Source organism: Panthera onca, chromosome D2, assembly GCF_046562875.1.
Source record: "Panthera onca isolate mPanOnc1 chromosome D2, mPanOnc1 haplotype 2, whole genome shotgun sequence".
In the NCBI taxonomy this organism is placed as follows: domain Eukaryota; kingdom Metazoa; phylum Chordata; class Mammalia; order Carnivora; family Felidae; genus Panthera; species Panthera onca.
This window is the reverse complement of record NC_138349.1, coordinates 42,055,183-42,068,457: the sequence shown is the minus strand read 5'-3', so window position 1 is coordinate 42,068,457 and position 13,275 is coordinate 42,055,183. Positions and strand designations below refer to the sequence as shown.

The window sequence follows — 13,275 nt, the reverse complement described above, 5'->3', positions numbered from 1 at the left end:
TTTTTCAAGATACCACTGTACCTTTAATTTATTAGCATCCCATAAAAACACATAACATACACAATCTACAGTATAGAAAGTATAATTTACAAAAATATAAAAATCTTGGTTATTTTTTAGTATTCCAACATATTATTGTAGGTGTTATTTCAATAAACATGTTTAAACAATGCACACTTAACCGGCACTATTACCTCTGCGGGGAATGGCGTCCACCCCCTCCTCTTCGTTTTAAAATAAAATATATATTAAGAAAAAGAAACCAAAATTGGTTATAGGTGCATACGGCTTCTGTGAAAGCTTTTGCAGCAGAGTTTGGAAGTTTATACCGTTATTTAGGCCCTGTTTTCCAGAATCAGTATGTGGCCCAGAGTGTTTTAAACGGATTCTTTAAACAGAGGTTCTTTCTTGTGAAGAGAGCAGGTGCCCTCAAGTTTGCAGTCTTCTCCCAAGGTTTTGAGATGATGGTCACAAAAGCCAACACTACAGACACATCCGGCTTTCAGGTCTTCAGAGCAGAAGGGATGGGCAATGGGCAGCCTTCAGGCGAGCCCTAATTCCCAGATTCTTTCAGGGGATTCAGACTGGCATGTAGGGGGCTAAGTCATTGGCAATGAGAGACCCCAGAATGTGCCCCAGGGGACAGATCTTTCTAGGACCCAGCCAGGGTGCCTCTGAGCTCTGCCCCACATATACAGCTGCACCCCTCATCAAGGCCTCACCCCAGAAGGCCCTGAGGATGCTACCCTGCTGGATGTGGGGTGGGGTGGAGATTTCCTTCCACCCAGAGTGGCTGGTCTTACCGGCAGGCACAGGTCTCCACAGACATGTTGGGGTACACCTTCAGAACCACGTTCCGGTTCTCGTCCAGGAAGAGGACCCCAAGAGAGTTCATCTTGTCGGGAACGCAGCAAGGCTCTGGGATGCCCGGAACGATGCCCACAGCCCTGACGATGCTCTGGATGGTGGCGTGGTTGGACGGGCGGACCATCTGAAAGGCAGGAAAGGGCATGGTTACCTAGGCGCTCTGCCCTCACCCACCCACTGCACCACCAGAGCGTCCTTGACTGAGGCCACAGAAAAGGTGTCGATCTAGGAGAAAATGGTGACTTTCCGGGGCTGGGCACACATTTCCTCTGAAGTCAGCCACAGACTGCATCCCAGGGAGATGTGCAAGGGCCTCGGGCCTTCCTGCCCCTCACGTCTCCCGGAGGGAAGACACATCCCTTCGTGGCACTGGCCACTTGGGGGCACCTGTGCGTCGCTCATCCCCAAGGAGCTCCTGGAACTGGGCAGGAGTTATCCAGAGGGCGATGCCTAGCTGTTCTGCCTGGGCCACAGCTGCCCAGATTTCACAGTCCGAGGAGTTCAGACATGCTTCCAGTGGGAGGGTGTTCTCAGCACTGGAGGGGAAGGCCCGCAGGCGTGGGCGCACCAGCCTGATGGGGCTGGAAATGGACATTTCCCAGAAGGGTGTGACTGTGGGGGGGGGGGGGGGGGAGGGATGTCAGGGGCTGCTTTATCTCGTCATAGTATCAGTGGTATGGGGTGGGACTACCTTAATTCCAATAGGAAATGGAAGCTTCAAATGTCAAAGTAACCTGATCAAGACCGCTCAGTTAGGAAGCAGCCAAAAGTCAAGGAAAGTTGGAGGAGCCACGTGGGTTTTCTTTCCCTCCCCAGGCGGAGTCGCATACCCAGAAAAGCCTGGGCCGTAGCCACAAACACAGAGAATGCTGTCTCACACACCTCCAACAAGAGAAACAAGACCAAGCCACGGGAGTTTCAGCTCATTTCGGGCCAAAGGAAGTTTTATATACAGTGCGTTGATGAGGAAGCCCCCTTGCGTGGGGAGGTGAAAGGAGGGACATCTGATTTGTGGGTTCAGGCTGCTGTCAGGGAAGGCGGCAGGCAGCCAGCTAGACTGATAAGGTAAGTGCTGGGTCAGCCAGCTGGAGCCTGCCGACTGCTCATCCTGTATCTGCCCAGGCCTGTGATAGGCTCTTCAGGCCAATACCTGTCTCCCTGTTGGGCACCTCCCTTCCTCTCTCTTGCACATGCGTGGCTTTAAGGAAAAGCCCCTTAATTCCCCAAACAGGTTAATGCTGCCTGTGTCTGCGGCTGGGATTTCCCAGCTGACTGATTTATTTACATTCAAATTGGATTTATGCACTGACTTCCTTTCTGGAAGGGGAAGGAATGACCTGGAACTCAGCAGAGGAGCTAAGCTGGAGGAAAGTGTGCACACTGTGGGGAGGGGCGACATCAGCTGGCAGCCAGCCCACCACAGCTCTGGCTGTGGGGAACTGGATGGACAGAGCCACAACCCAGACTGGAGGGAAGGTGAGGTTCTGGAACCCCAGGGCCAGCACAATGGCCTCATGCGCTGTTTCCTGCAGACTCGTACAAGTGAAAGCTAGTTGTCCCGTGGGTCCCTGCCCTGAGTGGGAGGCGGGGAGCAGGGAGTCCATACAGGAAGCCACTGAGGCCAACTCTCCACTGGTCACATATGCCAACACCCTGAGTTCCAGGCCAGGAACAGAAATGAGAGCCTTGCTGAGGAAGGGGCTTCAGAGGCCTGTCCTGTCTACAGGGGGGCAGCATGGACTCAATCCTTGTAAGGCAGCTGCTATGTGGGAACACACACCTAAGGAGATGGGTTCTCCTTTTCAAACGAAGAAATGTTCTGATTTAAAATTCAAACTCAACTAAGTCAGCACTTTCAAAAGCACAGCCAAACCACGTCTGTCTGTGGGCTGTATTCGCCTGACAGGCTGCTGCTCTAGGACCTCTGCCTACCTGTCTCCTACCTTGACTCGATGCGAGGTGTTCCAATCCCCATTTTACAGACAGGAAGCAGGTCCCGGGGCAGAGGGACTTGCCGGCAGGGGCCGTGCGGAGAGTCACAGCCAGACAAGGGGCTGAACGCAGCGGTGTTACTCAGACACAGCCTACCTTGGGCATGGGGAACTCGCACACGCCGGCACAGTAGTAGGCGTCGAAGGACTTGGGCAAGATGATCCATTCGTTCCACCCGATGTCTGCGAAGTCCACCTTCAAATACCTGCGGGAGCAGACCCTCGGCTCGGCCCACTGCTTCCTCCGGGCTTTCTGCATCGTCTTCTCGTCGAAGTCCAGCACCCTCGAGGAGCCCATGAACACATCCGGGCCCTTCTTCCGGCGGTCCTTGCGCCCCGGCCGCGGCTTCAGCGCCCGGAAAGGGCCGGGCCACAGTTCGTGCTTGTGGTAGTGCTGGGCGTGGGAGGCGTGCGCCGGCCTCTCGTCCAGCCCTGGCAGCTCGTTGTCCTGGAGGGGTCCGGTGGCCTGCGTGGCCCGGCGCACGCGGGGGTCCGCCGAGCTGTTGGGGGCAGCGCCGGGCTCCGGGTCCCCAGCCTGGAAGGGGTCATATCTCTGTAGTGTCACTGCCACGCTGTTAGGCTCCGAGATGGCCAGGTCATCAGCGTAGATGAGGATGTAGGGCGCGTGCGGGCTGGGCCTGGACACCCCTGGGGCCTTCTCCCCAGGATCCAGCTGCGCAGAGAGGATCAACTCGCCATCTTGGCGGGCTGCCTTGACGATGGGGGAGATGTCCTTGGCCTGCCACAGTCCCCGTGGCGGGGGCACCAGGGCCATGGCCCCTCGGAGCAGCCCCTGTGTGGCCGTGTTCTGAGAGAGACTGCGGAAGAGAAGGTGCTGGCGAGCGGGCAGGCCCAGGGGCAATAGGCGGCAGGACACATTCTTGGCCCGCTGCTTGCATGGGGCCTCTCGTGCCCGGGGCCACCGAGGTTCTGCGTAGAAGTGGAATGTAGCCGCGAGGATCATTTCTGAGTCCTGCATAGAAGTCAGGTTGAAGAAATACACAGCCTTCTGGTCGACCACTTCTGTGAGGGAAGGACAGACCGTATAGTAGGTTAGGTTCTTTCTAAGATAGGTCCGGGGGGTCCCTGGGTCTCCCTCCAGGGGCCAGGTTGGAGGAACAGTGCCCATTTAGGGAGCATCTCCAGGCCAGCCAGGCTTTCTTCCTCTCATGTAATCCTCACAGTAAACTGAGGAGGGTACCCTTACTTATCCCCAATGAACAGATGAAAAACTGAGGTCAGAGCAGTTGGGGACCGTCAATAAATATACCATTGTTCCAAGCAAAGGGTAGTAGACACACAGGGGCTCAGGCCTGCGGGGCCCTAAGGCACATGCCTCCTCTCCCTGCACTCCAGTGCCATTCAGTGAACAAATGGACAAACATCACTGACAGCTGGTGGAGGAGATAAGGTGGAATCAGGTTTCTGGGATGGGTAGGGTTGGGTCCAAGCCCTGCTGACAGCCCCCCTCCTGTATCTGCCCAGGCCTCTGTTTCACAGATATCAAATGCAGTCATTCTTCCAAACGAGGTGAATGAAGTAGAACCCCTCTTACCTTACTTTCCCTGCATTCTGAGTGCTTTCTGAGGAAAACTGGCCTTAAGGGCACAGCTGTTTGGGTGTCTTCTATTTGTTTTGCCTAAGGGTTTTTAAAGCTTTTTTTTTTTTTACAAAGAAAAGGCAGTATCAGGGTTGCACAAAACCACTCAACAGAGTCCCCAAAGACCAGGTTGCTCTCCAGAGGCCCAGATCATGATAAGCACTGGGATTCCTCAAACACTGCATTTGCAGCTCTAGAATGCTCTGGCCTCTGCATCCCTGAGGCTGTCAGGCACCTCTTTCTTGGTTCTACTAGGTAAACCCTAGGGTCACGGAGCAGAACATCCTCATCGGTGGCCCCAGGAAGCTGCCCCAAGATCAGGCAGCATGAGTTCTCTGAATGGCCACATCCTCTGGAAGGTTCGAGTAGGAGGGAGGGGTCATTCCCAAGGCCTCCCTATGACACTGCAGGCTGGCGGGACACCAGAGCCACTAGGTTGGCTGCCTTCCTCCAGCTGCTCTACTTCCTGATGCCAGGTGTCTGTCTGCTGGTGAAAACTTCTGGGAAAAGTTGCCAGAAGGACAGAGCCCCCAAGCATGGGAGTGTGTATGTGTGCAGGGACACTGGGCCCAAAGGGCATGTGTCAGGTCCTTAGCTTCTCTAACACCTGCACCCACAGAATCAGCTTGGATTTTTTTTTTTTTTTTTATTTAACCGAAATCTTCAGGTTAAGGTTATTTCCTTCTATTAGGAAGAAGGTATAATTCGATTGGGAATTGTCGTGTACTCTTAAGGGACTACGAGAGAAAGAGGAAGGAAAGGAAAAGCATATCCAAGGAGGGCCTGATAAATGTCAATCAAGGTTTGGATGACACCCTAAAGACCCTGCCTTTTGTGACCCCGTGGAGCAAACCCGCAGGAGACAGTGGCAGCCTCCCAACATGCTCCACACACAAGGAGCCGTGCAGGGGGCCTTGAAGGCCATTTACACTTGGCTTCTCCAGACACTGCAGCCTGGAGTGTTACGGGCTCAAGTTCCACATTTCCCCAACTTCCTGATCTCTGCTCTCCTCCCCTGGAGATGCTGATTCAGAGGGTCAGGGACAGAGGGGCCAAGGAATTTGTGTTATGAACAGCATCCCGGGGGATTCCAACCATCAGGCCAGTTTGTGAATCTTAGGTTGATGTGTGGGTGGGGAGCAAGCTCCCCAACAATGCAGCCCCCACACCCGTCAGGCTAGAAAGGGCCACAGGAACCAGGCCCCCAGGCTGCATCAGGACCACCCCAAGCTCATCTGCCCTGGACAGAGAGTCGGGTCTCCATCTCACATAATTCTCTGCAGAATTAAATAAAGAGCATATGTAGTGTGCCAGGCACCAAGGAAGATCCCCTAAATGTGGTTCCCTCCCACTTCTATCCAAACATCAAGGCTGGCGAGCAACTCGGTGTCCCCTCAGTGATCCAAATTATCTGAGTTGTAACCCAGCTCACAAGGCAGATGAAGTATTTCTTCTTTCATCCAATTTGAGCGTATTTTTCTGCTACAGATTCTTTGTTAGAAAATGCTGAAGAGGCTCTAGGATGGGCATCTCTGACTCTTTCCAAGGAGCTTGCCCATCACAGCAGGAAGCAAGCATCTCTGGCCTAGGAACTTAGAACCTTTGGTGAGCAGCAGACTGGGAGCACAGAGATGGGCCTCCCCAGAGAACAGCCCCTCAGCCTCCCTCTTAGTGGTGGAGCTAAAGGACTACAGGGTCTATGAAGAAGGTCGGCTGTGACCACCATGGCAGGGCCAGCAGCTTTGGCCTGAGACAGGTGTGGTCCAAGGAAGGTGCTGGGAGGCCTGCCCCCAAGGAGCCTCAGAGGAGAGCTGGCCTTCCCTGAGGGTTATTTATGCCCAGAATGCAGGAGAGGGACAGTAAATGCTGCCCCTCTCTTAAGGCTCCGAACCGCAGAGACGGGGAGAGACCTTTGAGGTCACGCAGCCTGATCCATCCCACTCAGGACAGGAGTCCTTCCTCCGTTGGGCTTGAGCCACCTTTGGACACCAGGAGCTTGCCCCTCATGAGGCAGTCTGCTGCCTGAAGACCCGCTCTGCTGGGAACTGTGGGTGGAGATGGGTCCCCCCGTCTCCCACCTGCGAAGGGCCGCAGGCTGGGTCTGCTCTCTGACCGCTCCTGAGTCATGTAGTGCAGGGGGCTCTGGGCTGTGGCTGAGATAAGGGGAACCTACGTGAAGTCTCCCGGCTTGGATGAGCCTGGGCCTCAAAGGCGAAACACCCAAGAGAACTTCCTATTTCCTGTGAACCGCGCTGGTGCCATATCTCATGGTCAGCAAGAAAAGTTCCTCCCTCCCTCCCTTCTTTTCTCCTTCCTCTCTCCCTCCTTTTATATGATTCTTTTCCTTTCTCTTTCTTGCTTCCCTCCATGCCTCCCTCCCTTTCTTAGTAAACATTTCGGAAACTCCTACTCTGGGCTAAGTGTTGGGCTGATGGGGGGTCCTGGAAAAGGTGGTCAGAGCCACCTCAGGCCATAGACAGGCCATCGTGATGACGCCATCTGCTGCCCTGTCACAGCTTTGCAGAGCACTGTCCAAGGGAGGCCCTGGGCATTCACTCACAGGTCACTGCCCTGCTCAGAGCCCTCCATTGGCCCTAAAGCAACACTGGACCCCTTGCAGAGGCCCTGTTTGACCTGGCCTGCCTCCGACCCCACCCCCATCTCTGCCCCAGTCACCCTGGCTTCTGGTCCTTCCAACAGGAAGCATCCTCTCTCAGGGCTTTGCCTCAGCTGTGGCTTTTTGGCCATCAAGCCTCCTGCGGCAGGCACCGCCCCCTCTCCCCTTCAGGTCTCTGCTCAAACTTCCGCTCAGAAGTACGTGGTGAATGACGGGGGAGAGTGGGGTCTTTGCTAGATCTGTCTGTCCCAGTTAACAAAGGGTGATTCCTGGCCTGCTGCCCTGGGGTTCAGCAAACACATCCTGAAAGAAGTCCAGAAAACCTCGTTCTTTGGTAAGACAGAAAACCTCATTCTTTGGTAAGACAGAGATGATACAAATCCCCCTGGAGACACGGGGCAGCAGGATCTTTGTCCAGTTACTTTCGCTTGAGCCTCAGCTTTCTCCTCTTTAAAATAGGAATAATCTTGTTTACCAGTTATGGAGGTCCAGGCTTCCAGCATGTATGCATGTTTGATTCCACATTTTCCCAAAGAGGAGAACAGACGGGTCATTCACTCTCTGAGAGAAGATGGAGCTTCAGAAAGGGTATCTAACTTGCCTAAAGTCACACAGCTGGTAAGGGGCAGAGCACCCGGGTCTATCTGACCCCAAGGCCACGCTCCCCTGTGTACTCTAGATAGAATGGTGATCTACCTAACAGCAAATGTAACAAAGGCCATGTGCTGTGAACTGCAAAACATTTTGCAAACACAAGTCATTATTTGGATGGGTTGGAATTCTGCCTCTCTGAGAATGAAAGGACTGACTTTATTTAGACAAACCCATCTTTCCTTGGAGTTTTTGAAATCTCAGAACCCTAACTGGGTCCGCTTTGTGGGCACTCAGCCTCCTTTCCGAGGGTATTGGGGATGGGACTGGAGGTGGGGGGAGAGGCGGCTCTAGCCCAAGGGTTCCCCCAGGTACCCTGCCAGCCAACCTTCAGGACAAGAGGACCTTCAGACTGCTCTGCCCTATAGGAACAGAACCCAAGCCACATGGGATTTGTCCCTTCAGCCACCGCCCTGGAAACAGCCGACAGGGAGACCAGAGGGAGAACGTGAGGCTGAAGCACCCATGGAAGCTGGAGGAAGGGAGCCACGGGCCAGCCATGGGCACAGAGGGAAGAGAACGAACATGCATCAAGCATCTATTTTCAGGCAGGCCTCAGAGGAATCCTGCTTGCATCACTTACGAGCTGTGGAGCCTTAGGCAAGTCATGGGGCCTCTTTTTGCCTCAGTTTCCACACTGAGCTGGGCAGAGTATTTGTAGGCACTTCCCAAAGTTGTAAGATCATCTCTGTAGAGCTCACGGCATGGTGCCTGGCACCGAACACGCTCAGAACATACTGGCCGTGTGGTGTCGCCAACCACTGCTACGCTCAGGGCACCTTGTCCTTGCCCCCTCCCTGTCCTGTCCACACCTCTAGAAGGAGCCAGAGAGTCTCACAGCCTCTCTCCTCCTGCGTCTGACCAACCGCAGTTCCTCCTGGCTTTGTGTCCTGTCTCTCCACAGCCATCCTGAACTCTGCAGCCTTCCACCACTGTCCTTACCCATGGCCCCTCCTCAACTGCTACTGTGGCCCCAGATCACTGTCATCCCTTGCATCACACTCATGCTTTGTAAGGAAATCATCTATTACACATGAAGAGTCAATATCCTTACTACACAAAAAAGCTTCTACAAATCAGTAAGAAAAAGTCAAGAACCGAGGAAGCCATTTCCATAGGGAAAACTGCAAATGGCCGACAGGCATGAAAACCAATGCGGGATGACCAGTAACGGGTAAAAGGTAACTTCAAATGAGGATATAGAAACTTTTACCTGCATGTTAAAGATATGATCTTATTAGATACTGTACATATATAGAGAATATAGTAATATATTTATATAAACTATAATATATATGTATTAACTCTGGTTTGTGATTAGGAACGAGTTCTTTTCTTTACTGTGATTTTCTATGATTTGCAGGTGAGCACAAATTTATTTCCTGCTCTCTCTCTTCCCCCTCTCTTCCCTTGCCTCCCCCCCACCCCCCAATGTCTGCTCACCTGCTCTGGGAAGGCGTCACTGGCCCCTCCCCACTGGCTCTCTCCCTGCTGGGTCAGTGTCATCAGGTCCCTTGGCCCCCGAAACACGCCCACCGCCCCTTCTCACTGCACGGCACTTATTTCTCCTTGACCCACCAGCTCATGCATTTTTCTGAGCAGGGCCAAGAGTGTCTGCATCTTTGTATCCTCTGAACTTACAGCACCTGCCACCTAGTGAAGTGCTCGGGAGAACTGAAATGAACGTGACTTTTGGCATTGTCGGCGGATAGGTATGTATTACTACTCTCATTTAAAGATGAAGGATCAAGCTCAGAGAGGTTAAGTAACTTGCCCAATTTCACACAGGTCAGTAGAAAAGCTCAGATTTAAACACAAGTTGTTTGGGGCAGTGGGGGCAGGGAATACCTAACCTTAACCCTCAGCGTCTGGCTCAGAAACTCTCTCCACTGCTGTAGACTTAATAGGGAACAAGACATACTTCAGGGGGCAATGGAAGGGAGGGAGGCAGGGGTGGCTGAAGCAAAAATAGTAGCATCTAATAAATTACGGACACATGTGCCAGGCACTGTCTTAAGCACTTGACATACCTCAGTTCATTTTAAAAACCCTATAAGGAAGGGAACATTACTAGCCCCATTTTAGAAGTGAAAAACAAAACCTGAGTGGTGGACAAGTTCAGTCCCTTACGCTGGTCGCAGCCTCAGGATTTGGACCTTACCAGTCCAGCTCACAGCCCACACTCAGCACTTGAGCTATGGGTGCGTGGTGGCATGCAAGTTTTGTGGTTCCATTGCAACAAGGAACGTGGCTGCAGGGACTAGACCACTGGGGCTGCAGAGGCCACTGTCAGGCCACAGGATGGTACCAGTATGTTCGAGGGCCGGAGCTAAAGGCCCCACATTTGTGCCTCACCCAAAGACGAGGGGCCCTGCCCAGGCTCTCAGCTGGATCGCAGGGTCACAAACCAGGCATCTCTGAGGGCTGGCGAGGGGTTTGGTGTGAATGGAAGGAGGGGGATGAGAAACCAAACTGCCTGGGCCTACGCTATGTCAGGCACAAACCCACCTCATCCCACCGAATCTTCCCCTCCCCACTGTGTGCACAAGAAACCCATGCCCAGAGGGGTAAGGCTGGTGGAGCTGGCTGGGGCTGGTATTCATGACTGTCAAACGGTTCCAAGTAAGCATGCTGCATTTGTCAGTCGCACACTGGTCCAGAATAATTCTGATCTCCCAGAGAATTGTCTGTTCTGCCCTCCGTCTCCTAAGTCCCGGGTTTAGTTCTGCTGAAGGTGGGAAGAGGATGCTAGCAGTGGGCACAGCAGATGGGAGGTGCCACTGTGAACAGCCCCCTACCTCAGCTTCAGTTTCCTTATCTGTAAGATGGGAGGGCTGGATTTGAAGTACTGTCTCCAGGTCCTGCTCAGGGCTAACATCCAATGCTTCGTTATTACTTCTACTGCCCCCATTCTGTGAAAGTGGAAAGACAAGGCCACACACCTCCACGCCCGGGCTGCGGCAGTGGGTGCGCTCAGTGGACGTGCTCACCCCTGTTGCAGTGGTGACTTGGCTGGCCTTGCTTTCCTCAACTACAAGGCTTTGAGGACTGCGTCAGTGGGTGCAAGGTCAGGTCTTCACCTATATGAACACAAATGCTTTGTATTCCCATGGAAACAACATGCACCAATACCTCATCTGGCCAGTGCTGGGCTCTGGGCAACCCCACAGGAAAGATACTGGCATGACCAGCCCATTTGGTAGATGAGTACACTAAAGTCCACAGAGCTTTAGTGATTGGCCCGAGGTCATTTTTATGCTGGCTAATTCTTGAGTGGCTTAATTTAATAATGATGCTCCAGACATGGACTCCATGCAGTGAATAAAAAGTACAGGGGAGGACAGAGTTAGATCCGGTTGGAGCCCAGAAACACTGACCAAGTGGTCTGCTAAGTGGGGGGTGGGGGGGACAGGCCTCTCCGTGGCAGATAGTCCCCAGTACACAGTTACACATGGCCAAGCTTCCCAGGTCTGGCTTTGAAACCATAGGTGTTACCTTGAGTCACACAACCAGCAATCAACAGGTGGCCGACCTGATCCAGCCTGTCTGGCCCCAGTGCTGGGCTTGCTCCCCTCCACCTCAGGAGGGACCTTAGAGACCAACAGTCTTTCTACTGATAAATGGTCTTCTCCCCCACAAGGGCTGCAGGGACCCCTACCCACATTTTCTGGCATGATATTCTGTGACCATGAGTGGTCTCCATGACAACCAGGGTTTTCCCGCCACCCCTGCCACCAGGCTGCACCTTGCCCAGGGCCTGGAGTGGTAGCCCAGCCGGGGCTGGTTGATAGCTGAGGCCACAGCCCCAAAGTGCTCTCAGTGCAGGACGGAGGGGGGGGGGGTGCTCTGTAAGTGGCCTCTGTCCAGCTCCCTCCAAGAAATGAGGAGAGGGGAAAGGATCTGCTCAGGTGGGGCAAGGGTGGGAGGGGAGTAGGATGCCCCCACTGCCCAAGCTTCTGGACCCTTCCTGAAAGCCCTGTGGTCTTAACATTTAAGGTTAGTGCTGCATTTCATGGAGGTCTCAGTTGTGTGTACCCAAGACAAGGCACCCAAAGCCCTTCTCAGTTCACTCTGTTGGCCCAGCCACCCAACTCACTGTGTGCCCCAGTTAGAGCTTCATGTCCTCTGCCTGGGCCGTGTCTGGCAGTATCTGGACTGCTTTATGCCCACCCGACTGGACCCACTCAGTGTCAAGAGCCTTCTCATCTGTCAAGAGCCAACAAGTCTCATCCCTATGACACGGATACCACCCACCATGAGCTTCCCCAGCCCAGTACCATCTCACCCTACGCTTAAAGCTTTGTGTATGGGGTGGTCTATGTCTACACAAGTGTGACACCTTCCCAGGTTTGGCAGCACGCTAGGGGCAGGAATTCTGTGTCACTGCCACTCTGGTGTCTCCACTGGAGTCTCAGAGCCTGGCATAAAGTGCTTGCTGAATAGTGAATGAATGAATGAATGAATGAGTCTATGACTAGAAGGACGAAGCAAAGAGGGTGCAGTGGCAGGGGAGGATGAATAAGTGAGGAAGGGGGACTAGGAGAAGAGGGGGTGCCCGGGGCCCCCTCTACTTACCCAGCCGGGCCCGGAAGCTGCGAACCGTGTTGCCCCCTCCTGGCCTCGCGCCCCTCCGACTGTATTTCTCATAAAGCCGGAGCATGTGGACAGCGACCATGTCTTGGGCGCCGGGGCCCAGAGTGGTGGCCGCGTCCTCCAGGGACCGCCAGGGGTCCTTGATCCCAGCCAGACCATCAGAGGCTGCAGGCGAGGCGGACCAGGCGGGGGCCGGGTGGCTGCCTCCCGCGTCCCGGAGCAGCAGCAGAAGCAGAGGCAGCAGCGGCAACAGTTGGGGCCGCCTTCCCGGGCTCGTCTCAGCAGGGCCACGGGCCATGGTGGGTGGCGGCGGCGAAGGAGGGTCGAAGCCGGGGAGGAGGAGAGAACTCGCGGGCGCACCGGCGACTGCGGACCGACCCTGTGGCGGCGGGAGGGCGCGCGGGGCGCTGGATGCTGAGATCCGCGCGGGGCGCGGGGTAGAGCGGGACCCGAGGCGAGCGCGCAGGTCCGTCCTCGCCGCCCGAGCCGCGGGCCAGCGGTCACGGCCGTCCGGAGCCCCGCGGAGCCGAGCCAAACCTGAGCCGACGCGACGCCCCAGCGGACTCGCGCGGCGAAACTTTGCAGCCCACTGGGCGCCCTGCTCCGCGGGTTCGGGGGGCGGGGCGGGGCGGGGCGGTCGGCGGCGCCCTCGGGGGGACCGGTTGTGCGCCCGGGACCACGCGGGGCCGCCGCCGACACGGCTGTCCCTGGCCCGGCTGCGGTGTGCGTGCGCCCGTGTGTGGCGGCGTGCGCGCGCAGGGGTGTGCGCCCGAGTGTGCGCCCGGGAGTGTGGGGGGCGTGGGCGTGGGCGAGCTCGCTCCCCGCTCCCCTGCAGAGAGACGGAGACCCGGACCGGGCCGGCTCCTGTGTGTCGGCGCCACAGCCTGGCCAGGGTTACGCGGGGGGCTGGGCGGCCTTGGGAGAGGGGCCCGCCTGCCGGGTTGCCCCTGTAATGG

General features: G+C 55.2%; 1 protein-coding gene across 1 annotated transcript; it reads right to left on the bottom strand.

Moving 5' to 3' along the window:
* Nucleotides 1-13,232, bottom strand: GDF10 (growth differentiation factor 10). The gene is made up of 3 exons (XM_060642246.3): nucleotides 12,302-13,232; nucleotides 2,956-3,881; nucleotides 1-991 (listed from the first exon to the last, which is right to left on the bottom strand). The coding sequence occupies exons 1-3, from the start codon at nucleotides 12,615-12,617 to the stop codon at nucleotides 800-802; spliced, it is 1,434 nt and encodes a 477-aa protein (XP_060498229.3). The 5' UTR covers nucleotides 12,618-13,232; the 3' UTR covers nucleotides 1-799.
* Between the last annotated feature and the right edge of the window lie 43 nt (nucleotides 13,233-13,275).